The sequence below is a fragment of the Nelusetta ayraudi genome, unplaced genomic scaffold (assembly GCF_046127955.1).
Source record: "Nelusetta ayraudi isolate G7.1 ecotype Tasmania unplaced genomic scaffold, CSIRO-AGI_Nayr_v1 ptg000002l, whole genome shotgun sequence".
NCBI lineage: Eukaryota > Metazoa > Chordata > Actinopteri > Tetraodontiformes > Monacanthidae > Nelusetta > Nelusetta ayraudi.
In genome coordinates this window covers 6,055,606-6,083,493 of record NW_027466052.1, presented here as the reverse complement: position 1 = coordinate 6,083,493, position 27,888 = coordinate 6,055,606, and the positions used below count along the sequence as shown (strand labels likewise).

Sequence of the window (27,888 nt, the reverse complement as noted above, 5' to 3'; positions counted from 1 at the left end):
CTTAAAAACAAAAAAAAACCCTCTTCATGCACCTTGACTGTTAAGGTGACTGTCTAGATCAAGAGCCATTGCTGGAACGTTTATCAAAATGACTTACAGCCATTTAAACTCTTATCAGACACCTCAGATGTGTCACTCATTAAACATGACACAAGAGTCCAGGTTCTCAGAAAACGAGCGATTTAAATGTTGACGCCGCTGAGTTCTGCCTTGAAATAAACGGATCACCACCCTGAGTTCTGGAACGCTTTCCCGAGTGCTAGAAATCAGAATTGGTATTTGGCCTTCGTCCCCCAAACCACCACCACCACCACCGCTCATCCTCACCTGACAACGATGCCCTGTCCTGTGTTTCAGCATTACAATATGGTGATGGCGGCAGCCGCCGCCGCCGCCGCCTCGGCCACCGACGACCACGAGCTGCTCCTCAACCGCTTCCTGCCCTACAGCGCCCCGTCCTCCTCCTCTTCCTCTTCCTCCTCCTCCCAGCTGTACCTCAACCATTCGGCGTCCTCGGCCACCTCGCTCAGCGTGCCCACCAACGGGGTGAATGGCTCGGGCGGCGGCGGCAGCCTGGTGTCGGCCGCCAGCCTCCGGGACGTCCACACGCACTCGACGCTCCACTCCTCGCACGCGCACCACGGGGTCGTGGCGGCGGCGGCGGCGGCGGCGGCCAGCCGGAGCAGCGCAGAGGCCGCCGTGGCAGCTATTTACGGGGGGATACCCGACGTCATATCGTTGGACTGACCCAAAGACTTGGCCTTGGGTCCAGCGGCAGTGCGCAGCTGACCGCAGGGTAAGGTTTTGACCCAGGAACTAGACGGGTCCCGGGTCGCCGCCGGAGCTGTGGGACTCCAGCCGTGTTCAAGGAGACCCGGCGGCGGCTTTGTTTTTTTTTTCCTTCGCTAGACTGACCTGAGAGCAGTTGGGGGTGGGGAGGGAGTGGAGCACCTGTGGGCACCAAGCTTGTGTCCTGATCCCAGGTCAGAAAGCTGCCCAGCGTGTTTGAACACTGAGGGCAAAGACGCTGCCCCGACAGAGACCCGGACGAGGACGACGGCTCTTTTATACAAAGACGACGAGCGGCACCGTGTACAGAGAACAAAATCTATTTTCCTTTTACTTTTTATATGTAAAACCGGGACTTTTTGGGTCTAGTGAGCTGCTTTGACAGAGGAGGTTCTTCTTCTTCTTCTTCTTCTTCTTCTTCTTCTTCTCCTTCTTCCCTACACGCCTGTTGCCATGGCTCTTTCCTCTTTCCTCACTTTTAGATCCGCTTCTCCCGTCACCTTTCTCAGTCTTGAAGAATCTCGTCAGTGGCGAGACACTGAGCTTACAGCATTTAGAACCAGACTATTTATAAATTGCCAAATTTAAGGGTTCTCCAGCGAGAAGGAAAGAGACTGTATTTCTCGCGTGACACCAAATATGACATACTGTACCTGTAATTTGACAGAGTGCTTGTGCTTGACTGTTAGAAAGGGATCGTGATTTGAAAGCGGAGCCGAGGTAGCAGCAGTGCTGTAGCCCGTTGCACGCCACGCCACGTGACCAAGTTCTATCCAGTGCCTGTGGGCGGAGCTCTCCAGCCTGAGGGGAACGTCTTCAGCTGCCGCACCTGAACCACCGCTCCCACTTCAGATGGAGACTTGGGGCGTTTTGGGGGGGGGGGGCCTGTCCGTGAGAACGGCGGCGGGGAAAGCGGCCTTTCTTTTTGGGACAGACTGACGTGTGACCAAGGCGGAGGCCGCACTGTGAAGGTGTCTCAGCTGTGTGTTGGGGGGGAATAATGGCTTCAGTTTATCCATGAATGTATCCTTCCGCGTCGAGACGTTTTCTTCTCCCCCCCCGTGACTGCGTTGGGCTGCCCTCCGCGGCAGCCTGGGCCTCTTTAAAAGTCCCCCAGTGTCCCCTTTAATCATCACCTTCACCCCGCCGTTCCACCCAGCAGACATCCTGAGGGCCGTCATTTCCGCCGCGGCCAGGTCATCACTTCTGACAGCTAACCCCCACCTCCGCTGTCCCGTCTCTTAGCAACTAATGGCAGATCCCAGACCTCTTCAAACACACACACACACACACATACCCAAGCCTCCCTCCAACTCTCCTTTGTCTCTTTCTCAGCTTCACTTTTTAATCCTGTCATGGGAACCAACCCCCGGCTCTCCACCGGAAAGCCGGACCGTCTTGTGTATTTCCTGTGTTGTGCAGTATTTTATTTATTTTCTATCCTTATTTCTATACATATACATATATATGTATATATAAAAATATACATATATATTATTTTATACAAAGCATTAAATTGCCTCAAGTGAGTGTGTGAATGAGTGAGCGCATGTGCGTTTGTTTGAGATTTACCATCCTAGGGAGCTGTTGCGATACAGTTTTATTTAATATGCATTTTTTCCATTATCCTTTGTATTGTGTCATTTCTCAAAAGGTACTATTTTTAGTTATTTATCCTGGAAACGCCGCTGCATATTTTTAGTCGGGAACTGACAAACAACTTCAGCAAGGGCACAAACTCGAGACCATCTTCCAGACACGAAATGTTGTATTGATTTCACTTGTGTAGTTTTTTTCCTCTTTTTTTTTGATAGGCTCGTCCGTCATGGTCATTAATGCGTGTTGGATCATCAGTTCAGTGAGAATCATTTCAGCTTCAAGTTAGCATAAAGAGATTCCAACTCTGAATTTAAAGGGACGATATGTGATACTGTTTCACCACTAGAGGTCATGCTTTTACGCTGCATGTAGACCACAACGCACCAGCTTCCTGCTCGTCCGCAGTGCTCTGTCACGGCTCCGCCAGTTCTGTACATAGAAAACTTTGGTTATTTTCTGAAGTCTAATAAGCTGAATATTGCATCGAGGTTCCTTAATGCAGTGGGATTCAAATCATTGTAGGCATTTTATTCAATTTAAACGTTAAAATAGTACAAATAGAAGCTATTTTTGGAAAATGTATACAGGAGAAACAGAAGATTTTTTGTTTGTTTGTTTGTTTTTGGTTTGCGCCAGTGTTCCATTTGATATTGTAAAGAAGGAGTTAATTCTACATACTGCAACCGACCACCTGGGAGTGATATAGAAGCTGTGGCTCCACTTTTAACAGACTCACCTTTTGTCGATCTCCTTATACAGTCTGTGGTTTCAAAGTAAAATATTTGGGAAATTTACACATTTTCATTGTTGTCGAGAAAATCCACGAAAAATATATTTTTAGGGTGTCAAATATCTCCTTAAAAATGTGAAAAAAAAATGATAATGGCTTTATTAGCCAATTTTGTAATATGTTTTGATATTTCAATTTTCTTAAAGGCTTAACAAAGAGAATTAAAATTGGCAAATAGTTGACATCCACAAAGTTTTATGTTAGCATTCTTCTTACTTCTTAGTTGTTCTGTGAATGCTAACAGTTTTAGCTGGCCCTTTTCATTGTCCTGTTGTCGAATTCAGCACCTGCTTAAGACCCCACCACATATCAAACAATGTCTTCTTCTGCAGGGTTTTTGTTACACAAGCAAAGTTGGTGTGCTGAAACCAAACCCAACGCTTTATTCTAGTTAAATAGAAATGTTTGCATTGCATCAAAGCCTTAACGAAAACAAATGAGCCCTTTCCAAAGAACACCGTGCAACAAGTTGTGCGTACTTTGGATTTTTCAACTCCTGCAGGTAAATAACCCTCTTTGAACCTAGCACCTTAGCCAAAAAATATCTGGTTACAGTATTAAACTAGGGTCCCTGTTGTTTTCCCCTCTGAAGAATGGACATGTGCAGAAGATAAATTATTTTCTCAGTGGAAGACGACAGGGATGTTAATGGATCCCAGTGTCCAAGCTTACAATGTAGAACTGATGATCCAAAAAGTTCCAGTGAAAACTAACACTGACAGAATCACCCAGGTGTAACAATAGAAATGTATGTTTTGTTTTGTCCTTTTCGAGCCAAGTGATACATTTGCTTATTTTACTGATGATTGTGATGCTGGTCTTGCTGATCAAGTGACTTTTGTCAAAATTTAATTTATCCCAGAGATACAGGTGGTGCGGTGGTGATCTGTGTATGTGAGATAAAACATCAGGCCGTGATCAATTGGAGTTGCCAAGAACAATAAGGGATTATCCATAAAGGTCATATGTCCTCCCACTCCACATGGTTCCGCAATAGGAGCCGTCCTCCACATCCTCTGAAGGACAACTGTCATTTTAAGTCTTTTTTTTTTTTTTCTTCAAACTGGACTCTCTCTTTTTTTTTTTTTTTTGCTGGTAAATGTCAGATTGTACACAGAAACAGGGAAGCACAGAAAGCTTTTTTCTTAGGGGTGTGAAAACGCGCATGTTTAAAAACAAAAAACAGAACCTGTTTTCACAGCGCTTGTGTTAATCTTGTGCTGATTTTGACATGTTGCTGTTTAAAATCAGGCCCCAACAACCAGGCACGGAATGATGTGAAAGGAACTGGTACACTTTTAACAGTAGCTGGGGTCAGCTTTCCCAATTGTCCACTGACCCCCACCCCACCCCCCCACCTGAAGCAGCACAGCTACTGTGATGTCTCAACCGCTGATTAAAGGGAAAAGACGACAATGTGCATATTGTGTCTGTATGAGAAAGTGAAATAATGAGATCCAAACGTGAGTTTTTGATGTCTGTCTGTATGATTCTTTTTTGTGTGTCAGTTCAGAGGGAGAAAATAATTTATATATTTTTTAAAAAAAACAAAAGCTGAACTGTTATTTAAAACGATAAAGATAATAATAACAACAATAATAATAATAATAATAATAATAATGAGAGTGCGGTCCAGGAAAGAGTCTTCAACATGCAAAGAGATCTCAAAGTCAGCGCACTCACTGCCTTAAAATGTTCACAGGTTCTGTTTCATGGCTTCGATCTGAGAACAATCAGTAGTTTAAAACAACAACAAAAAAAAAGGCTTTTCAAGTAGAAAGAGGAGACAATGGTGTACAGTAGACACAGTGTCAGTTTGTACAAATATACTAAGTAAAAAAAAATATTTATTACCTGCATCGGAAGAAATTGTTTACTTATTGAATGTTCCATGTTTATGTAGAAAAGTTTAGGTGTAATAAAAAATGCATTCTGTTAAATTTCCATGTTTTGCCTCATTTGTGTCGACACTGCTTGCGTAAAAGCAGTCGTTTCTCGAAATTGGCCTTCAGTGATGTCACAAAGGGTGCTGCTACTGCTCCAAAAACATCAATAGGTCCTTTTTCCTCAGGCCATTACTGTTCTTGATAACTTGATGATTAAATAAACTTGATTAAATAAAGGTTTAAATAGTGTGTGTGTGTGTGTGTGTGTGTGTGTGTGTGTGTGTGTGTGTGTGTTTGTGAGGGGGGGGGGGATTCAAACGCGGACGGAATTCCTACCAAAGCGCCCCTCATGTAAGGTCCAGACCAGTCCAACATGCAGTACTTAAAGGTGAACACACGATGGCAGCAGAGAAATACTTTCGCGCTCAGCACCCAGTATTCACTTTACCGGTTTGACATAACATAATTCGAGATACAAGCCTTCATTCTTATGAACATGCAATGAATATATTATGTTGGGAGTTTTCCCCCCCGATAATTGCTTACGAGATGATGCCTTCTCCCTGGGGCTAATAATATTATTTCTAACCTATCCGGCGGGAAAAGGTCCTAAAAGGCCAACTCTCAGGACAGCCTGTGGGAGGTGAGGGGCAGTGATGCGGTCTGTCGGAGAGGAGGGGACAGGGCGGGACGGCGGGCAGGATCCGGATGAGAGGGGGCAGTAGCTGCTGCTGCGGTCACTGATGCGACGCTCGGGGATCCAGCCACATTCCAACATGATGCTGAACGTCGACCTTTATTCCAAAACTCTCCGTTCTAACAGCGTGTGAGCAACTTGGAAGCCATGGACGCAGAGAACGACAGCGTTTTTCTGAACGGGTCATCGCTGGTGGAGGTGGACGTCTTCAGTAACCTGCAGGACATCAATCTGACGGCGGATGGCAGTCTGGTCCTCAGGTGCCTCATCTGCGTCGTTTACTCCGTGGTGTGCGCCGCGGGGCTGATGGGCAACCTGCTGGTCCTCTTCTTCACCAGGGTCAGACAGGAGAGGAAGAAGTCCAGGGTGAACTTCTTCGTGCTCAACCTGGCGGTGACGGACCTGCAGTTCGTGCTCACGCTGCCCTTCTGGGCCGTGGACACCGCGCTGGACTTCAGCTGGCCGTTCGGCGACGCCATGTGCAAGATCGTTCTGTCGGTCACCGTCATGAACATGTACGCCAGCGTCTTCTTTCTCACCGCCATGAGTGTGACGCGCTACTGGTCGGTCGCATCGGCGCTCAATAACAGCGCCGTGCGTAAATCTTGCTCCGCAAAGTGGGTGTGCGCCATCATCTGGACGCTGGCCACCCTGGCCACCGCGCCAACGCCGATATTCTCCACCGTGACCAACGTCACGGGAGAAAAACTCTGTCTGCTGAGGTTCCCCGGCGGCCAGTACTGGTTGGCCGTCTACCACATCCAGAAGATCCTGGTGGGATTCGTGGTGCCAATGTGCATCGTGTCCATCAGCTACATCATGCTGCTGCGCTTCATCCAAAACCGGAGCATGAGGACCAGCAACCCGAGGCGGAGGTCCCAGGTCACCAAGTCGGTCACCATCGTCGTGTTGTCCTTCTTCTTGTGCTGGATGCCCAACCAGGCCATCACATTGTGGAGCGTGTTGGTCAAGCTCAACGTCGCCAACTGGGACAGAGCTTACTACGTCGTGCACACCTACGTGTTTCCGGTGACCGTGTGTCTGGCGCACACCAACAGCTGCCTGAACCCGATCATCTACTGCTTAATGAGGAAGGACTTCAGGAACAAGCTTAGGGCGCTGGTTCGGAGAGGGTAGCTGCTGTGGGGAACCGCTGTCTGAAGGCACCATTACGCGCGGGAGAAAAAGCACACGTTCAAAGATTCAGGTCCCGGGCGGAATAGCTTTTGTAAACGGTGATTTTTGCTTGTGCTTCCCGTTGCTGTGTGCTTGTTATGTTGCCAATTGCGCTTCTGTTGTGGGTGTCTATTGTTGTGCAAAAACAATCACGCATAGCAGCACCGTGGCTATTGTTCAGTGTCCTCAGTGATGTATTTTTCTTGTTTGACATTGTGGTGTGCGTGCGTAATTACGCATGGCAGTCATCCGTGCACCGCTTTAAAGAGCAGCTGTAGATGTCGCAATATATCGCGTCAATGAGCGCACTTTGCCTTCACCTGCCTTTGAATATGCTTGCCACCGGATACAGGATGCTGATGAATATTAACTACAGTGCACGTTGTGCCAGGGAGAGTTTAATGATGATGCTCTAAATGTCCGGGAAAAATGTGTACCAACATCATGTTACGTCCTGAATAAAACATACTCATCATGTACAAAGTCTTAATTACACGTGTCAGGCAGAGCGCCATAAGAAGGACTCATTTGAATAAAAGTGATGGAACAGACAAACGTGTCCGATTGATCCGTGAGCTGAAATAGATGAGAGCATTTATGTAGACAATTACACCAGCTGATGGGTTTTTAATGCAAATGCATTCTCATCTGGCCGGGAAAAAGAGATCATGTCAGAGGCGGAGGGCCCGCGCTCTCGCACGTGCTGAATTTGACACGTGTGAAAATGGAGAAGTGAATGTAGTTTGTGAACAATGTTCGATGTTGACAGATCTCAGTAGGATCAGGATTGAAAATAAGCCAATACATGAATTTATCCACCTGAACCATTCGGTACATATTTAGTTGTGAGGAACGATGGAAAGAAAGAGGTGAAAAAAGATGATGTGAATCCATTCGTTGTGTTTGTGTTTTGATGGGCTTTTCACATGGGGACATATGAAATGGTTATACATACATTATTTGAATGTTGAATGTTTGTAAAATTGAGATTAAAAACTTACTGGTGACGGAGTAAAATCACTTTCCCAGCCTACTTTGGAGAAAAGGTCACAACTTGACAGGTCTTTAGTTGAAGATTGATATTTATTCCAAATCCTCTGCATCTTTCTGACATTTTTAAATGATTCTTCCATCCTTTTAACATGCAGTCCCTCATCTGTAATTGCTTATTTCACAAAGTGTGTTTTTTCCATTTTAACTTGTTTGACAAGAAATAAACATTTTCCAAAGGGAACAAAATATGTTTATGGGACTGTGAAGGGTGATTCATAATGATGATGAAGTCTCCAGGGACAGTTGTTGAGGGACTTTTTTGGTCTCAGTACACAAGTCCAATTTGGAAGACTGGACCCACATCTGCAATTTTGAAATTGTCGGCCTACAGTACTGCTTATCTTCACCTCATTTGTCCCAAAATATAAAAGGAAATAGTGGGGAAAACAGTGAATAACATGGGTGTCTGAAGGATTTACTGACTCATTTTCACGCACCCTTTAAACGTAAACTTAAGACTCTTAGCTGTGTAAAAAAAAATGAAAGTGACGCCATTAATTTGGTGGAAACACAGGTTTCAAATCACACTTGTGAACCTCAGTGAGTTCAGCGCTCATGAGAATTTGTCTTGTTCAGAACGTAGTTTAGGGCCAGAAAACTCTGAGAATCCCTGGCAGTTGAGTGGAACCGCCACAAAAATGTTCACATGCTGCCCCAGACTCCAACTACTCTGTGCAGAGGTCGGGGCCTTACAAGGCCACTCAAACTCGCCAGTTTGTTGGACGCACAACATCACATCAAAAGAATTTACAAAGAAAAACTTTTTTTTTTTTGTGCTTCTCTCATACGTGATCAAGGAAAATATCACCGTAAATATAATCACAGCCTGTAAATACACCAGGATGACTCAAGCTGCCGAAGCAGAGTCTTCATCAACAACTGGGGTGAATAATACATAGGTGAACTCTGGGAAAACAGTCTTTAATCAAGACAGGATTGTGGTTTCTTTTTCACTACAGAAACACTGGATTCAGCAAACGTGTTCAGAACTGAATTATCCATATGAAACATTTCAATATACATACACATGTGCAACTCAAAAGTTTTACTTTTTTTTATATCTCTAAAATATTCTGGTTATTCCTGAAAATTCTCCAGTCCAAATATTCGATGTGAGACAAATTTTCATAGTTTAGAAGTTATTTCAAATTTCTAACAAAACAAAACAAAAAAAACAAACAAAAAAACAAAACAAAACAAAAAAACCTCGCACAAGTCATTCGAGGAAAATATTCTCTGAAGCGGCCATGCAGGACGGACCATCGCGTGTATGCCTGGGAAGAAATGTTTATCTGTACGAGCCACAGGAGGAGTACATGAACGCCGCACGACAGGCTCCGGGTCATCGTCGGTCAGGTGACCCAGCGGCAGGCAGGCCATCCGCGGCTTCTCTCTGTCTTTGGCTCCGATGTCGGGGGTGTTTGTGTATGGAAGAAATGGGCACTGGCAATGCACGGATTTGATCACCCAGGGATCCGATCAGCTGAGTCTGTGAATGGCGCCAAAACAGGACCCTAAACCTAAATTTCAAGAAGGTCGGTGGAGAAAAAAGAGCAACAAAACACGGCTGATCTTCCGTCTCGCGCCTGTGAAAGGGGGGCGGGTTTGTTGTTGTCGATGCCCGGGCTTAAAAACAGTGGTGTCCAGGGGTGGAGACTGGGCCCCTGTCACACCAAACGTCAGCGATTTATCCAGACTGTCCCGAAACACTGGTATATTAACGCTAACGAGTATTAACTAGAGATAAATGTGTAAAACAGATGTTAGCATGCAGCTAACCGTTAGCTAGCTTTTGTTTACGTTGTGCAGAGTCCAAACCTCTGTGTACGAAGGATTTAATACCACGCAGGGGTTTCGAGAGAAACAATTTCAGTCCCTCCGAGGTGGTTTGGAGGATATTTTATCGGGTTTTATCGAGTTTTTACGCCTGTTTGCTGGTGTTTGTCTCATGTGTCCTCGTTTCCCTCCATCTTCACTTGTGTTTTCTCTCCTCCCAGGTGAAAGAGTCCTGTGCTTTCATGGGCCACTGCTCTATGAAGCAAAGGTGCGTTACCGCGCTGCCCTGACGTGTGTGTGTGTGTGTGTGTGTGTGTGTGTGTGTGTGTGTGTGTGTGTGTGTGTGTGTTGAAGTAAAGCCTAAATATTCACTCGTTATTGATGCGTTTTTGTGGTTTCTTGCGTTTCAGTGCGTAAAGATCAACATAAAGGATAAGCTGATCAAATACTTCATTCATTACAGCGGATGGAACAAAAAGTGAGCATATTTTGCTGCTTCTTTTTCCCCTCTCTCTCTCTCTCTCTCTCTCTCTCTTGTTGGTCTTTCTGTGTTTTCTATCTAATGCGGAATACTTGATGTTCTACCTGTACTGGGAGGGCGAGAGCTGTTTATTTCATCCTGGTCTACACAGGCTTCGTCGCTACATTTTAGGCTGAATATCTCTAGATAAATTTGGAGATAAGGTATGAATTGAAGTCAGGTTAAAAGAGCAAATTGCAATATTCTGCGTGTTGGACCATACGAAAAAACAAGCGGGAAATTTATGGGCATCAAAGGCCACTGAGGATGTGCAAGTTTGCTGCATTGTTACATGCCACACAGAGCCATGACATTTCGAAGTGAACTGCTATCATATGGCAGGGCCACCATACCCTTTAAGGTGAGGGTGAGCCACGCTGCGTCTAAGGCTGGCGTTAACAAAAGGGTTTTGCCATACAAAAGAATGGCAAATGAATGGAAGTGTATATAAAGTCCTCACACAGGTAGCGCTACCATGAAAGGGTTTATGTGCGGTGTGACCTGAATCTATGGCCTCTCCGATGGACTTGTCATCATCTTCGCTGCTCTCTTTCATGTTCCTGTCACAGCTGGGATGAATGGGTTCCTGAAAGCAGAGTTCTCAAATATGTGGACAGCAACCTTGCAAAACAAAAAGAGCTTCAAAAGGCCAATCAGTAAGTTTTTCTTTTTCCATTCTTTGAAATTTCATAGTCTTGCGGCGAATGAAGGTCAACTTTATTTTTATCTTAGATTGTCTTGTACTGCTCAGTCATGTTTTGACCATCACCTTCTTGCCTGTTCTTCTTTTCCCAGGGATCATTATGTTGAGGGAAAGATGAGGGGTTTAGCACCAAGCAAGAAGATAGCTGCTGTGCAGCAGAAAAATGTTGATCTGTGAGCATCTTTCCTGCTTTCCAACCTTTACTTAACACATTGTTAAAATATCGCACTGTCAATGTTCCAGTGAGCTTACACACGCAAGAATGCAGTCACCCCTGTGATTCTTCCGCATCACTCTCACTTCTAAGCTCTTCTTTCTGTTGCAGGAAAGTAAAAAAGGCAAAACAAAAAAGTAAGAACAAACTTTACAAGTTATCATCATTATCATTATTATTATTATTATTATTATCATTATTATTATTATTATTATTATTATTACAATGTTATCTTTCCTACCCCTGTGTCAGATTTTACTCTACATTTTTGTGTCACCATCATGTCACAGCAAAATTCTGATCAACTGGACTGACTGGACTGTTTGTTTCTCAGCTCCAGGTCCTGGTGAAGGCACCAGCAGTGGAGAGACGCCCCAGCCACCGCGGAAGAAGAGGGCTCGGGTTGATCCAACTGTGGAGAGTGTATGTGACCTCAACCACTGCTGGGCCACTGGGCTCACTGCTACTGGTTGCTTCTCGTTGTGTGTTGTTTTTTTTTTTTTTAAATTAAGTTCCCACAAAGGCCTTTTAAGTGTCACAGTGCCCTTTCCCAACCAAAATTATTTCAAAACTAAATGATTAAGGACCCTGAATCCAAAGTCCTTTATTCATTTGAATGTTGTCCATCCAGTCCTGCTTGAATGTTACTCTGGGTTAAATGCTTTTTATTACCCAAGACAGCAGAAAAGACCTGGAAAGGCTGGCACGCTGAATCACAGCAGCGAGACACTTTGCACACCAAGACAATATCAAGCGTCTGAGGAAGAAGTGGGTTCTGCTGCCACAAAAGTACTTCCAGTCATAGGAATAAATTGTCTTGATTCGGGGATGTGGTTGAACGTAAGCACGACAAAGATAATGAGGCCTCTAGCCAAGTTGTAAAAAGGTGTAAAGTGTTTTGTTTTTTTATAGGTCAGACACACTTCAATTTTAAAATAAGCCTTCAAGCATGCCGTGTTTTCAACAAATCCTTTTCCATTTATCTTTTTGTTCTCACAATTTTCCATTACTAAAAGACGATACCCCAAAGGTAAATTCACTTTGCTGGTTCAAATTGAACTCTTTAAAAAAAACAAAAAAAAACAAAACAAGTCGGATGTGTTATTTTCCATTGCCTAGGAGGACATGTTCACAAACCGCGTGGAGGTGAAAGTGAAAATCCCAGAGGAGCTGAAACCGTGGCTGGTGGACGACTGGGACCTCATAACCCGGCAGAAGCAGGTTTTCTGAGAAATTAAACAAAAAAAACCCCAACAAAACTGGCTAAAACAAAGTGGCCTTCCTCTATAATGCAGACGAGGTCAAGGCATTAATCTCTCATATCCTTCCATCCTGCTTACAGTTGTTTCATCTGCCGGCCAAGAAGAACGTGGAAACCATCCTGGAGGATTATGCAAACCATAAGAAATCCAAAGGGAACTCTGACAATAAGTAAGAATACAAACCAACAAGTACAATTGTTTTGTAAGTGAATGGCGAGAAATCCAATCCATCCAGAAATCCATAATAAACCAATTAGATAAACTTGGATAAATCTTGGCAAAAGAATTTTGCGCGACGTTGGACCTGTGAAAACGGTAGTGTTGTAGTGGAGATTGGTCTTGGTCTCAAGACCGCTTTTTAAGGGACTCGGCCTCGTCTCGGACTGGACGGACTGGGGATTTTTGATCAAGACCCATGAAGACTCAGCCAACACTACAATGACAGATAAACGGTCGATTGAAAAAATGATAAAGGCCAGAAAATCCCCAGAAAAGAGTTTATTCCCAGCGTGACGTCACAGTGCCGTGCGTGCTGCCGTGTCTCAGCTCGTTCTGATTGGCTGACGTGTCTGCAAGTGACATTCTGATTGGCCAAATAGATCACGTGAGTTGCAGAGGCACAATGTGAAGTGGCACTGCGGAAGTCCCAAACTTTTTAGGCGTCTGCGCCGGGTGAGCGACTTCCTGTTCAGCCGCTCGCACGGGGCGGGCGCTGGTTTCTGCGGGAGAATGTGTTGACGGGTCCCCCCTCTCCTCCCCCCCTCAGGGAGTACGCAGTGAATGAAGTGGTGGCGGGCATTCGAGAGTACTTCAACGTGATGCTGGGCACTCAGCTGCTGTACAAGTTCGAGAGGCCGCAGTACGCCGAGGTCCTGAGCGAGCGCCCGGACACGCCCATGTCGCAGGTGTACGGCGCGCCGCACTTGCTGCGCCTGTTCGGTAGGGAAACCCGCAACACAGGGAACACACATCCGCCCGCACTGAGCCGCACGGCCCTCACTCTTCGCTTCTCTTCCAGTCCGCATTGGAGCCATGCTGGCTTACACGCCGCTGGATGAGAAGAGTCTGGCTTTGCTGCTCAGTTACCTCCAAGACTTCCTCAAGTAAGTTTGCGCACGCACGGACTGCACTGCGCCGCGCCGCCAGAGACCGCACGCCACGCGCATGCGAGTCTCATGTTGTCATGTTCCATCCGCGTCCGCATGAATGCAGCCTCGCAGTGCCCGAGGTTTCGGAGTTTGTCTGAAACGAAAGGCTGCGGCATTGATTTTCTTACGCGACCGTGTGGGAGTAATATATAGTGTCGGGCTGATCCGCTCTGTGACCGTTAGGAGATAATCTCAAATCAAAGGAATCGATGGTTCTTTATTGGATTGTGGAGCCTGTGTGAGGTAGAAGAAATCCTTCAAAAATAAAAGGTTAAAAAATATTTTTGTTTTAAGGACGGAAAAGAAAAGGTGCTGCTTTTCTAATTCCGACATGAATGATTTATTCTCTTTGTGAGCTGGAAACTAATTTACATTAAGACACATTGTGGTGAACACAAGGTGCTTCTGCTTCTTTCACGCATGTGAATGATAAAAGGGGGAAAGCTGAAATGAACATTGATTCAATATTTGATGTGATGTCCGACTTCGCTCATAATAGATGTGTTTTTATCTCAGCTGTTGAGCGGTGCTTGCAGACATCATTGTCATTTTATCTGCAGCAAAAATTGTCTCTGCTTGGCTTAGATTGTGCAATTATAACATTCAATACATTAGAATTGATTTTTTTTTGAGAAGCCGGCGCGTCCTCACATTCCTGCCCTCCTGAATGCTGTCCATTCATTCATCATTCATTCATCTTCTATACCCGCTTATTCCTATTCAGGGTCACAGGGGTCTGCTGGAGCCTATCCCAGCTGTCTTAGGGCAAAGGCAGGGTGACACCCTGGACAAGTCGCCAGTTCATCGCAGGGCCACATAGAGACAAACAACCATTCACACTCACATGCACACCTACGGATAATTTAGAGTGTTCAATTGACCTCACATGCATGTTTTTGGAGTGTGGGAGGAAGCCGCAGAACCCGGAGAGAACCCACACAGACACAGGGAGAACATGCAAACTCCACACAGAAAGGTCCCAGGTCCGGGCCCCGGAATCGAACCCACGACCTTCTTACTGTGAGGCGGCAGCGCTAACCACGGCGCCACCGTGTCGCCGAATGCTGTCCATGAAACAGACAAAGTTATAAACTTGAAGAACGCCCACGTCAGGCTCCACAAAGTCACTGTCTTCCAAGGATTCTGCACCAAAGCTCTTTTCGCCACTTACACAAAGTGCCACATTTGCAGAGACGTGTTTTCAGCAGCTGGGCTACATCAACAAAACACGCATCGGGTCAGTGAGTGTAAAACGTCTCTCGGGCCAAGGCTGCCCAAGACCTTAAAGCTGTGGACTGCATTATAACAGATAGTCGGTCTGTCGAGTAGAGGGAAAAGTTGCGTTGGAAGTTTCCTGTGCCGACTGGAGAAGATAAATATCGGCCGGAAAGAAAGAGAAGAAAAGGCTGCAGTTGTCATCAAGGATTCTGTGTTTCTGAGCAGAGGGATGCAGACAAACGCTTCCTCGTGGTTTGAGTCCCCAGAAATCAGTCCATCCTTTGCTTCTGTTGCTCGCTCATTTTCCCAGAAAACATTGGCGAGTCACTGCTTTGTGATGTCACAAAGGGCTGATTTAATCACCATCAGCCAGGTGTTGGCGCTGCCCTCTGAGACCGCCTTGTTTTCGTTCCCATCCAAGAATGTGAAAAGTCCAACAAAGCACCAGTTTTAATAGGAAAGTAAAAAAACTGTATAATTATTATTTATTTTTTTTTTACAGGTGACTGTAAACAGAGGGATTGATATGCTGTTTTCTATGGATCTGTTCTGATCTCATTCTGTTGTTCCTGCCGTCAGGAACACGTTGAATTGCACCTTCATCACTAACCAGGTGTTGGAATAGTCTGACATACAACCACCTCTCGCTTCTCTGCAGGTACCTGGTGAAGAACGCCACCCTCTTCAGTGCCAGCGACTATGAAGTGGCGCCCCCAGAGTACCACCGCAAAGCTGTGTGAGAGAGAAATAACCAGGAGAGCCTCTTTTGCGCAGAGCTTCGGTTGACATTTTTTCACCTGGAGTGAGACGTGTCGTCCCTCTGAAGTCTTGGGAGCTCGTCACAGCTCAACTCGCTCCTGTCACTTTGGGATAAAAGGAAAAAAAAAGTTACTTTCTGTCTTAACAAGCAGCTCTTTGGTGTGTTTTGGTGCATTCCGTCTATATTTGTCACTGTTGCATGTCTGTATTTATTAGTGATTCTTCTGAAAAATGAGGTGCAATTTGAAGCCGGTCCCTCTGGCCGGCTCTCAGCAGTCCATGTCTTTTTGTATCTGTATCTTGTGCATTTGTAATGATTTGTAAAAAAAAACAACAAAAACATACACACAATCCGACCATTGTTTGCTGTGTTCCAGTAATCCAGCATTAACAGCTGACAATGGCTGAAGGAATCATATGAAAGTGTGCTTAATTCATAAGTGAGCAGAAAGCGACACGCGTTATCAATTTTATCGTAGAGAAATAATTATCTCATGCCGGGCTTCAAAGTAAAAGTGTGAAGATGAATAGAAAAACATAACTATTCAAATAGCAGCTCTTGCCATTCAAGTGAAGCCCACTGGACTGTCAGTCTCCATGAGATAGAAATACGTGATCGCAACAACAAACCGAACTAATAGCATTTGTGCAACTAAATTTGTCGTAGGGGAAGTCGTTCTCGGTTGCCTCGTGCGTCATGGCTGGATTGCTTATGACCATTTAATGGGAAAGGCTGGCACGTCGAGGAGGGTTATAATGTGCATGAGGATTTATGATGGTTCTCTGGAAGGTCCCCGTGCACCTTCACCCAGGACCAAGTATTCACTGCACTAGTCTTTTCTTTGTTACATTGGCAAAAGATGCAAAGCTCAAAGGAAATTTTAGAATTACAATTCACATAACACATATACTTAATTCTATTAATTGTTTTTTTTTTTTAATGTAATCTATAACATCCACATCACCAGCAAATCAAAGTAACAAATGTGAATTGTGTACCAGCACTACAAGACATGGAGTAAAAGGATGCTCTTTAGTTCATATGTAATCACAAACCACTCTGTTCACTGGTCAGTGAGTCATTGCGCCCTGGCCCAAAGAGGCTGCATGACTGTAGCGGAGTCTCCGAGCTTAATATTACCACATCGCAGTGTTTTAAACAACTGTAAAAGGCTATTTTACTTATTTATTTTTTATGTGACAATTATTTTTAAAGGGCTCATTTCCAGCTTTACGTATTCCTCAACCTGTTGTAGTCCCCCAGAATCACAGGCTTTCATCACCACCCTGCACACACAGCACACCCTGGCGTCAGAACAAACAGGAGCGAAGGAGCGTTTTTGAAAACACAGGAGATCCATAACAATCTTATAACACCCTGAAGCGTTGCCATGGCCTGTTAGCATTTTTAAAATTTAGCCCATTAGGGGGCAGCATTCTCACCTTCCTTTTACCATGCACACGGTACATGCCATTTAAGTGCCGCTTTGGAGAACATATGCAGAGAACATAAAAAAAAAGCCTTTGTGTTGAAAGTGATGGATCACTAAAAGTTGTGTACACTTGTTTATCGGTTGTTTACATCTGAGGATGTGGTTGGATCAGATAGTTTTCTTTCATGTACAAGACTGCTTATTTATTTAATGGGCTTTTTCTTAGCTTACACACAGATTCAAATCTATTCTATTCTATATAATCTTGTTAATCACAGTAGTGCTCAGTAAACACTTTATTGCCTACTCTGTAAGAAAGAAAAGAAAGGTCGTAAAAACAATTAAATGTCAATTTAAAATAAACCACAGACAAACTACATTTAAAAGAAGAAATTCCATATTGAAAAAAAAAATATATTTTTTTAAATAACATTCTTACAAATCTTTGCAAGGAGTGTCTATACTGTGCCAGCTTAGAATATCAAATATGTGTGAGAAAACTAGCTGTCAGTTGTCTGAGTGTGGTGGCTGAGTGGCTCGACACGGAACAAGTGTTATGAAGGCTGAGGTCTTTCATAATGAAAGGGTGTCACTCGAAAAACTGGTATTTACCAGCGCTGAGAAAAACATTTGGATAGACGAGGTTTGCGTTGCAAGTGTTGATCCAAAGTACTGGGTGCTGTCTGTTTATAGTAAACAACAAACGCGCCCAGGTGAGAAAAAAAAGGGGGTCGCAGTGAGTTCTCGGCAGCTGCTTCCGGGTTGTTTGCTGCTTCCCAGTGTTGCGGTCTTCAGGTGAGCCATACGTCACGCCAGGTTGATTTCCTGCTCCGTCCCAAGATGCCTCCTACAACTTCTACCAACTTCCCAGGACGAGGAAGTCCCGCCCACCAGACGCAGCCAATTGGAGGAGAAGTGATGGGCCCGCGCATGCATCCGTTTCATTGACTGGCGGCACTGTCCATCAAAGTGTGAGCCCAGTTCTGCGGTTAGGCGTCAGGTGAAACTCGCTCTAAGGGGGAAAAAGGGACCGAGAAAACTTAGTTCGCCTGACTTTTCTTTTAAGATTTAGTCTTCTCGATGAACGTATTCTTCAGAGGGAACTTTTGACACCAGGGACCGGCACGTTTCAAGATGAAGAGCCTCAAGTATCGACTGAAGAAGCACGAAGTTACCATCACAGTAAGTTGCTTGTTTTCCCCCGAGGTAACGACACTTAAGTTTTGCCAGAGTTCCTCCAGTCGCATACACTTGACTCAGCTCTCTGTGTTAAATCTCTTTGAGAACGCGGTGATAAACTGAGCGCAAACCCGACACCTCCCGCCCTTCGCGACCACGTTGCGCCTGGTTTTGTTACCCCGGCGGCGGCGGCGGTGTTTGGCCGTTTGGCCGCCACCTGCTCTTGTTGTGTGGGAGCGCTGCCTGGACGCGACCTGACACAGTCAAACTCGCATCCATGTTCAGGGGTTCCAGTGATCCATCCCGACCCCGCGACTGTCTTAGTTTGGTTGCTTTGATTGATTAAATCACGGTCTGTTGGGGGGGAAGAAATAAATCCGTACAGATCAATTGTTATGGAAGTCCCGTTTGGGTCCAAACAAGAGCTTATGTCGTTATGGCGAAGGTTTCGTCTGTATCGCAATGACCCCCAGAAACTGAATGAACAATTAACAGAGACTTGTTAATTGTCATTGCGAATAAGTGTTGTCGTCCTGCTTTGTCAATAGTGGAATGAATCACATCAGCTTTCAAAAGCGAAACGACTCTGATAATGTGTTTTGGTCGAAGACGATCAGTTTTGGGACTGTGCTTTTGCTGAATAAAGAGCTTTTGAGAGTACTGTGTTCGAGGGCAGTTTGAATATGGGTTTCAAGTTCTGAGCAAATGCCACCACTGGCCAGTATTAGATGCCAGCTTTCATAATGTCTTGCAGAACGCTTGCTTTCCATGAGGAGTGAAAAAATACGTTTTGAATGAAATAAACGGAAATTGTTTGTGCTTGAACACAATGGTCTGGAAACGATCCCTTTGTGATGTCACACAATGTACGGATACCGCAGTGATTCCTTTGACAACGTAGTACCAACCCTTACAGAGAGGATTTGGTTCCGCTGATGGTGTCATGGCTATGTTGTTTGTGTCTCCTTCCAAAAGTCTAACAAAGCATCATTTGTAGCAGGGCGCAGTGGAGGCGTTTGATTTTTTTTTGTTGCAAGATGAGCAAAGGGAAGTATGCTGTTTCTTCAGGTTCTATTGAGTTTTTCAATATTGAGTTGTGTACGATTGCTCAACTGGATGGACATATGGGACCTTTTACCATGTTCACTTTATTATCCTTAAGGAAAAATATTTGACATTTATGTTTTGAAGATCAGACCCATGAATTACCCCTCTGTCCTTCCTCTTTTATTTTTCTAACTTTCCCAATACCTGCACGCTCAGAAATGATTGCAAATACCCAGTGACCTACTGCCTATTCAACAAAAACAAATCACCATAACCTTTGTGAAGGTCAGCTTTGTTTCTTGGTGTTGGCCTGCACTTCACATGGTTTGGTGTACTTCAAAAAAAATATTAACTGACTGTTAAAGGATTTCTTAACAAGAGAAGTGAAAGGATCCTGAATAAACATGCAGTGTGAATCATTCAATTGCTTCTTATGGAATGGACGTTATTATTATGACTTGTATTAGTCAATAAACAAAGACCATTTCCTCTTCATAACAGTACACAATAAAGGCCCTGGTTGAAACAGAAACTGAGGACTGAATGCGTTTGAAAAACATGTTTCTCATCTGACGGTGTTCACAGAAAACCATCCAAAGCTTTAGACTGCTGGCTGCCAAGCATTTCCTCACCCCCCAGCCCCCCCAGAAACAAACATATTCCAGGTTTTGCAATACTTTTCACAGAGTCTTTCACAAGGGGGTAGTTTTTTTTTTTTTTTTTTTTAAGTTGCAGTTCTGTCCTAGTAAATTCTCTTTGAGTATTTTATGTCATTAATGGCTACAGAATATTTCTTGCCCTGATTCCCGTGAAACTTTCTTTGTTGTGGTATAGATTAGAATTAGCCGCTGAGGCTCACCGGCACCATGGAAACAGCACAAGCCTTTGCAGGAATGTTACAGTTATTCTTGTTTGGACTTTTAAGTGTGCATGCGTGTACTGCACACACGGCCAAGAATGCAGAATGAAAAATCTTGTAAAATTGCGAAACGGTGAAGAATATCTGTCCAGTGGCCCGCAGATGTTAAGTGAGTCGTAAAAGCCACAAAAGCTGATCTGAATTTTACTTAGCAGACCGTTCTACACAGTTCAGCCCTCAGTGGGTGTTTGGCTCTGCTCTCTGTTTTCAGATCCCTGCAATTACCATGTGAAAGGCACAAAGCCAAAGTGAGCTGTGTGTGGTAAATGGTGGCCTTAAAAGCCAGAAAACAGTCTTTCATGAATGAAGCGGTTTTGTATCCGTCTTGATAGTTTCTCACCATTCAGCCATGAGCGGTGAACATTTAAATTTTAATTGATTTCAACTTATGCCATGTATCACAACATCAGATCAACAAAAAGAATGTTAATGTTTTAGGTGTGTGCCTCAACCCCTTTTGCTCTCAAGAGGTCAGTTGCATGTGCAGAAAAATCATGTCCACGTTTTTCGGGTGGGAGAGGAGTGAAGGCAACGGCGGAAACCTGGACGAACTTTAACAAACATAAAGCCGGGTCCTCTTCCTCTTCTAGTTCTGTAACTGTTCCGTAATGACTGTATTCAGTGAATTATGGGTATTATTGAGTTTGGTATTGCACCATTAAGAGCTCCAATTTCTGTTTATTGTTGCCCATGAAGTTTGAAATTGAGTATTTGGAAACACTTTTCGATTTAGCTTCCGCATTCATCACTACAAAAAGGGCACTGATTGGCTTTGGAATCATTAGGCTGTCTTGAAGCTTTTAGCCTATAAATATCCGTATTCAAGGATTCAGACTATATACACAGACTGTGAGGTTTTATTCATCTTTTTTTTTTCTCATTGAAAGAGCAGTTGAGTCTCGACTAGAGCGATCCACTGTCGCCGACTTGTGGAATCAACCAATAAAATGCTCAACATTTGCTTTTCCGGAATCGATTCAGTTGGATGAAATTCTGTTTTCGGTATTAAGAGGAATCCCTGGACCACTGTTGCGTCACCTTCCAAACCATTTCATCATAGCAGGTGAACAAGGAGCAGGCAGAGTAAAAACACACAGCCGAGCAGCTTCCACTAGGTGATTGTAAACATAATTGACTGTAATTGTGCTGGAATGCATTGTCTTGTTTTTTCTTCAAAGCATTCGGGTCTCAGAGCAATGTGAAGTGCTTGGCACTGCTTGTCCTCCATTGTTGGGGAGAAACGAGAAAGACGCAAAAGATGAGATTCTTCATCCTTGAAGAAGGATCTTCGTCCTTGTGTGGCCACAATAAGAGAGTCTTTTCATCAAGTGCCAGAGAGCTTCCACTCCATCGCGCTCATTGAATCAGCTCCTCGTGTTCGCATTGATTGCCTGTTTGTGTCTCCTCCTTGGCCTGTCATAACGCAAAACACAATTCCCTGGCGAAAAACATACAACCACAGAGCATCTGGCCAGTTCCTTCAAACGGTGCCCTTCATAGCCTGTGGGAACCGTTGTGTCTTCCAGCATTTTCCACCCGAGAACCGGCTGAACCTGATTTCAGTTTTGAAAAAGATATGAAAACTGCCTTCCACATGTGAGGCTGGCTTCCCTCTGCGGTGGGGGCTCGTCTTGTGCGCTGTGCCGACTGCACTTATCCGTGTAACTGAGGCTGGAGGCGTGAAGGCATGACCAGCTGCTGTGGCTGACGCTCTTGTGCTGCCTTTGAAGCTTTTTTTTTTCATCCTTTTTTCAATTTTTTTTGCTTTCTTTGATTTTTTTTTATTTTACAGATTGCCAGTGACTGGATGCTCTGCAGTGGAGAGTCACTGTAAAATCTGGTGCACTGCAGATTAACCCTAACTTCACCTCGAATTAATCCCGCACTAATAAAAAAAAGGATCACAAACTAAATCAGCATGCTCTGCTCTTTAACATTCTGCCAGCCACTGAGGCTTTTGCACATGTTGGAGATCACGCATGCAGCTGCAGCTGGAAGAAGAAGAGAGGCGTTTGGAGAGAAAGCGTTTGCGTGGAAATGAGGGTGTAGGCACTTTATGAAACAATAGATAATTTTCTCTTCAATGTTTCATGAGCAGAGAAGCAAGAAGACGCTGCTGCGACGACGACAATGCCAAATATGAACTTGTATGAGTCATGTGTTGGCTTTTGTCTTTGGTGAATTGTCAGACGATGGAAGTTGAAAGGAAAGCCATTCCGTGCCACACCTCAGATACATCGCTGGCTTTAGAGTTAATCATGTCAGATGTTTGGGAGGCGGTAAGCACTCCCTGTAGTGCTGCTCAAGATTGATTCCAGACAACAATAATAAAAACCAAGTTGGACATTTGCATTTTTGCTTTTCTGCTTGGGTGAAAAACTGCCTGTCAGCATAATGGTACCAGGTGGTTTTGTGTACCGCTCAGGCAAATTTAGCTTCATTGTGTGGATGCATTTAGACTTGTATTATATTAGGGGGGCGTTTCCACCTGCGTTAGTTTTGCGTTTGTAGCTGCAGCAGTTCAAAGAGCCACTGCCTAGTTTTGCTGCAGACTGAAGTTGAGCCTGTCTGAACAGGTCACTGCAAAGTCCCGCTTCAGGTAGCAGCTTCCAATCAAATGTCTCGGAGATCTGATGGCAACGCGATCGCGTCTTGCTACTGCTGATGCATCCATCTGTCTTCTATCACTGCTTCTCCTGCACTCAGGGGGGTGCAGGGGCTTCTGGAGCCTGGAGCCGTGGTCTTGGAGCGAAGGCGGGGTTACACCTTGGACAAGTCGGCAGTTTATCGCAAGAACTGTGAGAGGAAAGTGGAGAACCCGAATCCACTCAAAAAGGCCCACGGGCAAGAAGTTGGAACCTTCATCCTTGCTGCTGTGTGGTGATGGTGTTAACCGCTGCACCACTGTGTCGGCATTTCCCCCAATCTTAATTCCTCTTTACAAGAGTTTTCCCTCTCCTTTTCTTTGCTTGCATACCAACAAGGATTGTCATTGTTCCGCTGACCAATGGAAACACAACAGAGATCTGCTTTCATGTTCACGGGCAGATCTCCTTACAGTTTTGGGAGTGGGAGGGTGGAGGTGGGGGGTGGCAATGTGCCACTTGTAGTTGACGCAAAGATGTAGTTGGCTCGTAATGGGCCAGAAAACAGATTTCGGACTTTCTGCTTTCCTTTATTTTTTTTTTTACAAGGTTTGTCACCTAGAGACATACCAGCCACCTCCAACCCTGTAAATGGTTAACTTTGAAATGATCTCTGCTCCTGGCAGCTCTTCAATCGACAAAATGCTGCAATCAAATCACAGACTGAAGTAGGTCTCTGCTATCTGCCTGTTCTGTCCAGGATGCAAGATAGTCTTTTTTTCCCTTTTTTTCTAAAGTAGCCTTTTATTGTATTCAGTGATCACAATGGTTAATTTCTAAGAATTAAAGGTCATTTACAAAACAAAGAATTACATAGCCACTTTTATTGTATTATAATTAATGTAACTTTCTCGTCACATCTTCAGAATTTCATTATTCTTTGGACAAATTAGATCTTGTTTTTCGTCGCGTAAGAATGTTGAGAAAAGTTAATAGATAAAAATCTTCATTGTGTGGAACGTTTGTCTGAATGAATGTCTAATAATGAAGTGAAATGAATGAAAGCTAATATGTGGTAAAAATGGAGTTTGAGATGAGATTTCTTCTGCCTCCTTCTTGCCTGAGTGCTTGTGATATTCCACTTCCAAGCCCAGTACCTTACTCATAGATTGAACTGCTCATTGGCTCTTTAGGAAATGTGTTTCTCAGTAATGGAAGCTATTATTGCTTCACTATTATCGGGGCATTGATGGTTGAGGATCTGATATTTTGGAACGGTTGAGAAACCACTTCAGCTCTGTCTTTGTGCTGCCAGTCGCCTACTCCGTGTCCTTTCTTCTTCTTCTTCTTCTTGGTACGGGCTACAGCAAAAAAAACAAAGAAATGTGGCAACTTTTAAATTTTATTATTGGAGAAGCGAAAATGGCAATTTACATCTCAAGGAAAAATAAAATAGAATGTCTCGGTAGCGATGATGCAACAATGGTGTGGCGCCGTAACCTGCGTTCCCGAATCCACCTAGAGTTTTCTTTTTTTAAAATGGTGAAAGACCATGACGCTTTCCAAAAAATCTGGTGCCACAAGAATATTTTGTGTGCTATTTTAAACAATAAGTTATTTTTTTCTGATGCACTAAAAGATTGAATGTTTTCTTTTTTTTTGGCTTTTGATTTGTGTTTGTGTTTGTGTTTTTTTGTGTGTGTTTTTATTTTTATTTGTCTATTTATGTATTTATTCATTTAATACTTTTATTTTTATTTCGTTTTGTTTTGAATGGGTTGTCTCTTTTGGTTTGGTTTTTGATTTTGTGTTGTTGTTCATTATTTTATTTTTTAGTTCATTTATTTCTTTGTTTTAATCATTTATTTATGTTAGGAAAGGTGCATAAGTTTTTAGCCTGTACTTTGTAAATAAATGTGATTGTAAAAATCAAAAATTCTTCTTCTTCTTCTTCTTCTTCTTCTTCTTCTTCTTCTTCCCCTTTTCATTATCATCATCATCATAGTCAGCAGCAGCAGCAGCTGCCATGTGTTCAGAGTGAAACATAAGAGCCTCCTCCACCCTGGGACTGGTGTTATTTCACAAAACACAGAGCAGGGCTGGGATGAGTAAGCGTTGGGGGGGGGGTATTGTCAGAGAATGAGACGCCTCTGATTCCGGTGTTGTTTTAACAAAGGGAGGGTGGGGATGGAGGTGGGAGTGGCCAGGCCCTGGGCAGTGATCACTATCTGCTGCCCTGGAATACAGGGCTGAGTTGATGAAATTACTGAAATAGTCCTCGGATGAGCTCACCACACGGATGTGTTCCAACACATCAATGCTTGTCAAATAATGGCATTCATCTCCCGTTGTGGGGAGATTACATAGTGTGCCAGACATTGTTAAGTTCTTTAAAACCCAAATATACAATTGTTAATGGGATTTCCTTGAGGCCGTGTATTAAGGAAAGCAGCCAATGTCGTGTTTGCAGTCTCAGCGGGGGGGCCGTGCACAGTGCATCTGCAGTCAGCTGTCTGGTTCCACAATGGGCACTCTAGTCGTGCCCACATTGGCCCAAAAAAATGAAAAAAATGATCCATAGCTGCCATTAAACAAACAAACTAGGTGAGTTTTCGGCCAGACCTCAGTCATGGCCTCAGTTACTCTGCAGTGTGTCTTTGTCATTTAAATCTAATAAATGGTGTGCCATTTAGTTCACCTCCCTAAAGCCCTCAGGAATCTCTCTAAAGCTGTTGAGCAGCCTCCCAGGGCTGATTAGCTACTGAACATTATTAACTCGAAGCCTCCTTCATCAGGTTTAGGGTTCAGCTTGAAGACACCCACCAGGCCTTCTGAGCCCTGAGTTGATATTGGCGAGAGGCTGTGGGATTAGAAAAATCCTCTCTTTCTACCCCCATTAATTTCAAAGCGTTTTGTTTTTGTTTACTTTTTGAGTTAGAGTGGCTGTAATGTGGTGCACTCTGCCAATTTGAGGTCAGACTAATTCAAAATCCATTCTGACAGGCGCCTATCTGAGCAAAATGATTTGTCTGTTGACAAGAGAACGTTCACGGACGACAATTAAACCCAGACTGCTGCTATCACCGGTCTATACAGCATCACCTCAGTTCAACTCACTTCACTGTTTTGTCACTCCCAATTTGGTATTTGAATTTTATTACCATCAGCTTGTTATTTGGACCTTCTTATATCACTGCATACTTGTTTAGAAGTAGACTTAGTATGTGGACTTCATATTATTCACTTACCAAAACAAAGCACTTGAAGCCAAACAGCTTTCTGAAGTTGGTGCACAACTGGCACCCCCTGGAGACAAAGTCGAAATGCTCTCTGGAAATTGAAAGGGAAATAAAAACGAAAAGGTTATTTTGACGAGCTGTCAAATGAAATGATTAATGGATAAAAAAAAAAAAAAAGACTCATAATGTCAGCGCCTGAAGGAGTCTCATGCTGGCAGCCGAGTATGAGAACTCTTTCACAATAACAATCTGACAGTTTAAAGATTTGTGCATTCATTTCAGTGTCTTGTTTTTGTATTACAAAAGGTTCTGTTTTTCTGAAGGCTAGATTGGTTGACTCAGGGCCCGTTTACACAAAGACAGGTTTCTCTGAAAACGCACAACTATTTAGTCAGTTCGGCCGGCGTTTTCACTGAAACTGTACAGACCGGAACCGCACTTTTTTCGAAAACGCTCCTCAGGGTGGATAAGTTTGAAAGATCCAATTTGCCCGGCTTTGTGTAAACGCCAAAAACCGATCTTTTTAGGAAACGCTGATGTCACAGCTCTAAACCCCTCCCCCAGCCCTGCAACCTGAGCGGCCGTCAGGTGCAGACGACCACTCATAACAACAATAACCACGTCGGGCAACTGACTTGCTACTGCTACTATTGACCAGCCTGCAGTCTGAAGTAGAGCCCACTGCTCGAAACGTACGTCACGTTATAAACTTTTTGCAAGCAGTCCTGCAGTGCTGTGAGCCTTTTTTCACACTTTCTTCAGCCTGCAGTCTTCCCATTAGCCTCCACTACAACAAACTGCAAACAATAGTGAACAATAACACACAGTGCTCATGGATCCATTGTGGATTGTGTGCAAAGTGAAAATAAACACAATGAAAACTTTGCGGCACCACACCAGGCCAGCCATAGGTACTACTTCGTTTTCAGTCGTGTAAACGGGAATTTTTTTTGAAGATGGTGACATTTTTGAAAAGGTGCGGTTTCAAAAAAAAATCTGTCTCCGTGTAAACGGCCCCTTAGAATTATCAATCAAATGTTAGGACTGCAGTAGTCGTTCCGTTAAACGAATGGACCTAATCTGAGCGAATGACCTGTGTGTTTAATTCCAACCGTCCTGTTTGAAGTATAAATAATGTCAAACATCACGGTTCAATCCTTGCAAGACAACTTCAGATAACTGAAGCGTGCAAACAATAGGGGCATAGAGCTGTTGCACCCCTCCTTGAGGGGGTGAACGTAGTTTGCCACGAAAAAAGTCCAAACCGGTTCCAGAAGTGCAGCAAAGAACCGAAGTGGAAACACCGCAGAGAATTGCTTTCAAAAATCAATACCAATACCATACAATGAATACCCAGAGTGAAGCGGGTCCTTTGTGGAGGTAACCTCAGAGGAACCTCATATCAGCGCCAAAGTAACCACCGCCGCTTCCTTTGTGTAATGGAGCAAGAATTGAACTGCCAGACAACTGGGACCATTGTTAAAAGTCGGAAGCACTGAAGGAGAAAACGTGTGGGCCAACAGTTGGATTGTGGAGGCAACCTTGTTGTGTCTTTCGGGGAGACTGGAGTTCACAAAATGTCAACGCAGAGAAATTCGGAAGGTGTATATGGAGGGTGTGTGTGTGGGTGCATTGTTGACGGCGTCGGAAAAGACGTCGTACAGAGAATTTTGCGACGGGTCACAGTCAAAGGGCGATTCCAGCTGACCCTCGCATCCTAAACTGTTGCAGTCACTCTCGCAGAACTCGGCTGCGTAGAAGTGGCTCAACCTGTGCTGTCAGGAAGCAAACATAGGACCCACACCAAATTCTAATGGCAATTAAAGTAAATTAAAAATAAATAGAAATAGCCCCGCCCTTCACGTACAAGCTGGGTGAAATTAATATTTCATCAGA

At 44.1% G+C, this 27,888-nt stretch overlaps 4 protein-coding genes across 6 annotated transcripts in view; all 4 read left to right on the top strand.

The window, feature by feature from the left end:
• Positions 1 to 5,118, top strand: part of LOC142884107 (E3 SUMO-protein ligase PIAS1-like) — a 53,106-nt gene extending 47,988 nt beyond the window's left edge. For all 3 annotated transcript variants that reach the window (XM_076019584.1, XM_076019595.1, XM_076019575.1), the window contains one exon: positions 358 to 5,118. In XM_076019584.1, coding sequence (XP_075875699.1) covers positions 358 to 747 — 390 coding nt within the window. In that variant the 3' untranslated portion in view covers positions 748 to 5,118. The remainder of the gene's footprint in view (positions 1 to 357) is intronic.
• Positions 5,119 to 5,794: 676 nt separating this feature from the next.
• Positions 5,795 to 7,322, top strand: rxfp3.3a1 (relaxin family peptide receptor 3.3a1). Its single transcript, XM_076019607.1, has one exon. It carries the CDS (start codon positions 5,909 to 5,911, stop codon positions 6,896 to 6,898), a length of 990 nt encoding a protein of 329 aa, XP_075875722.1. The 5' UTR covers positions 5,795 to 5,908; the 3' UTR covers positions 6,899 to 7,322.
• Positions 7,323 to 9,329: 2,007 nt separating this feature from the next.
• On the top strand, positions 9,330 to 16,080 carry LOC142884099 (mortality factor 4-like protein 1). Its single transcript, XM_076019562.1, has 12 exons — positions 9,330 to 9,525; positions 9,988 to 10,034; positions 10,177 to 10,244; positions 10,856 to 10,942; positions 11,082 to 11,162; positions 11,315 to 11,340; positions 11,538 to 11,626; positions 12,323 to 12,424; positions 12,546 to 12,634; positions 13,232 to 13,404; positions 13,484 to 13,568; positions 15,490 to 16,080. Exons 1-12 carry the CDS (start codon positions 9,486 to 9,488, stop codon positions 15,569 to 15,571), a joined length of 969 nt encoding a protein of 322 aa, XP_075875677.1. The 5' UTR covers positions 9,330 to 9,485; the 3' UTR covers positions 15,572 to 16,080.
• A 1,768-nt stretch (positions 16,081 to 17,848) lies between these two features.
• Positions 17,849 to 27,888, top strand: part of uacab (uveal autoantigen with coiled-coil domains and ankyrin repeats b) — a 34,387-nt gene continuing 24,347 nt past the window's right edge. Inside the window, exon 1 of the mRNA XM_076019550.1 lies at positions 17,849 to 18,205. Within this exon, the coding sequence (XP_075875665.1) occupies positions 18,158 to 18,205 (48 nt within the window). The 5' untranslated portion in view covers positions 17,849 to 18,157. The remainder of the gene's footprint in view (positions 18,206 to 27,888) is intronic.

Coding starts and splice junctions, on each gene's coding strand:
- rxfp3.3a1 (XM_076019607.1), top strand. CDS start 5,909: ATGGACGCAGAGAACGACAGCGTTTTTCTGAACGGGTCATCGCTGGTG.
- LOC142884099 (XM_076019562.1), top strand. CDS start 9,486: ATGGCGCCAAAACAGGACCCTAAACCTAAATTTCAAGAAG. Junction 10,245..10,855: donor TACAGCGGATGGAACAAAAA/GTGAGCATATTT, acceptor TTCCTGTCACAG/CTGGGATGAATGGGTTCCTG. Junction 13,569..15,489: donor TACCTCCAAGACTTCCTCAA/GTAAGTTTGCGC, acceptor GCTTCTCTGCAG/GTACCTGGTGAAGAACGCCA.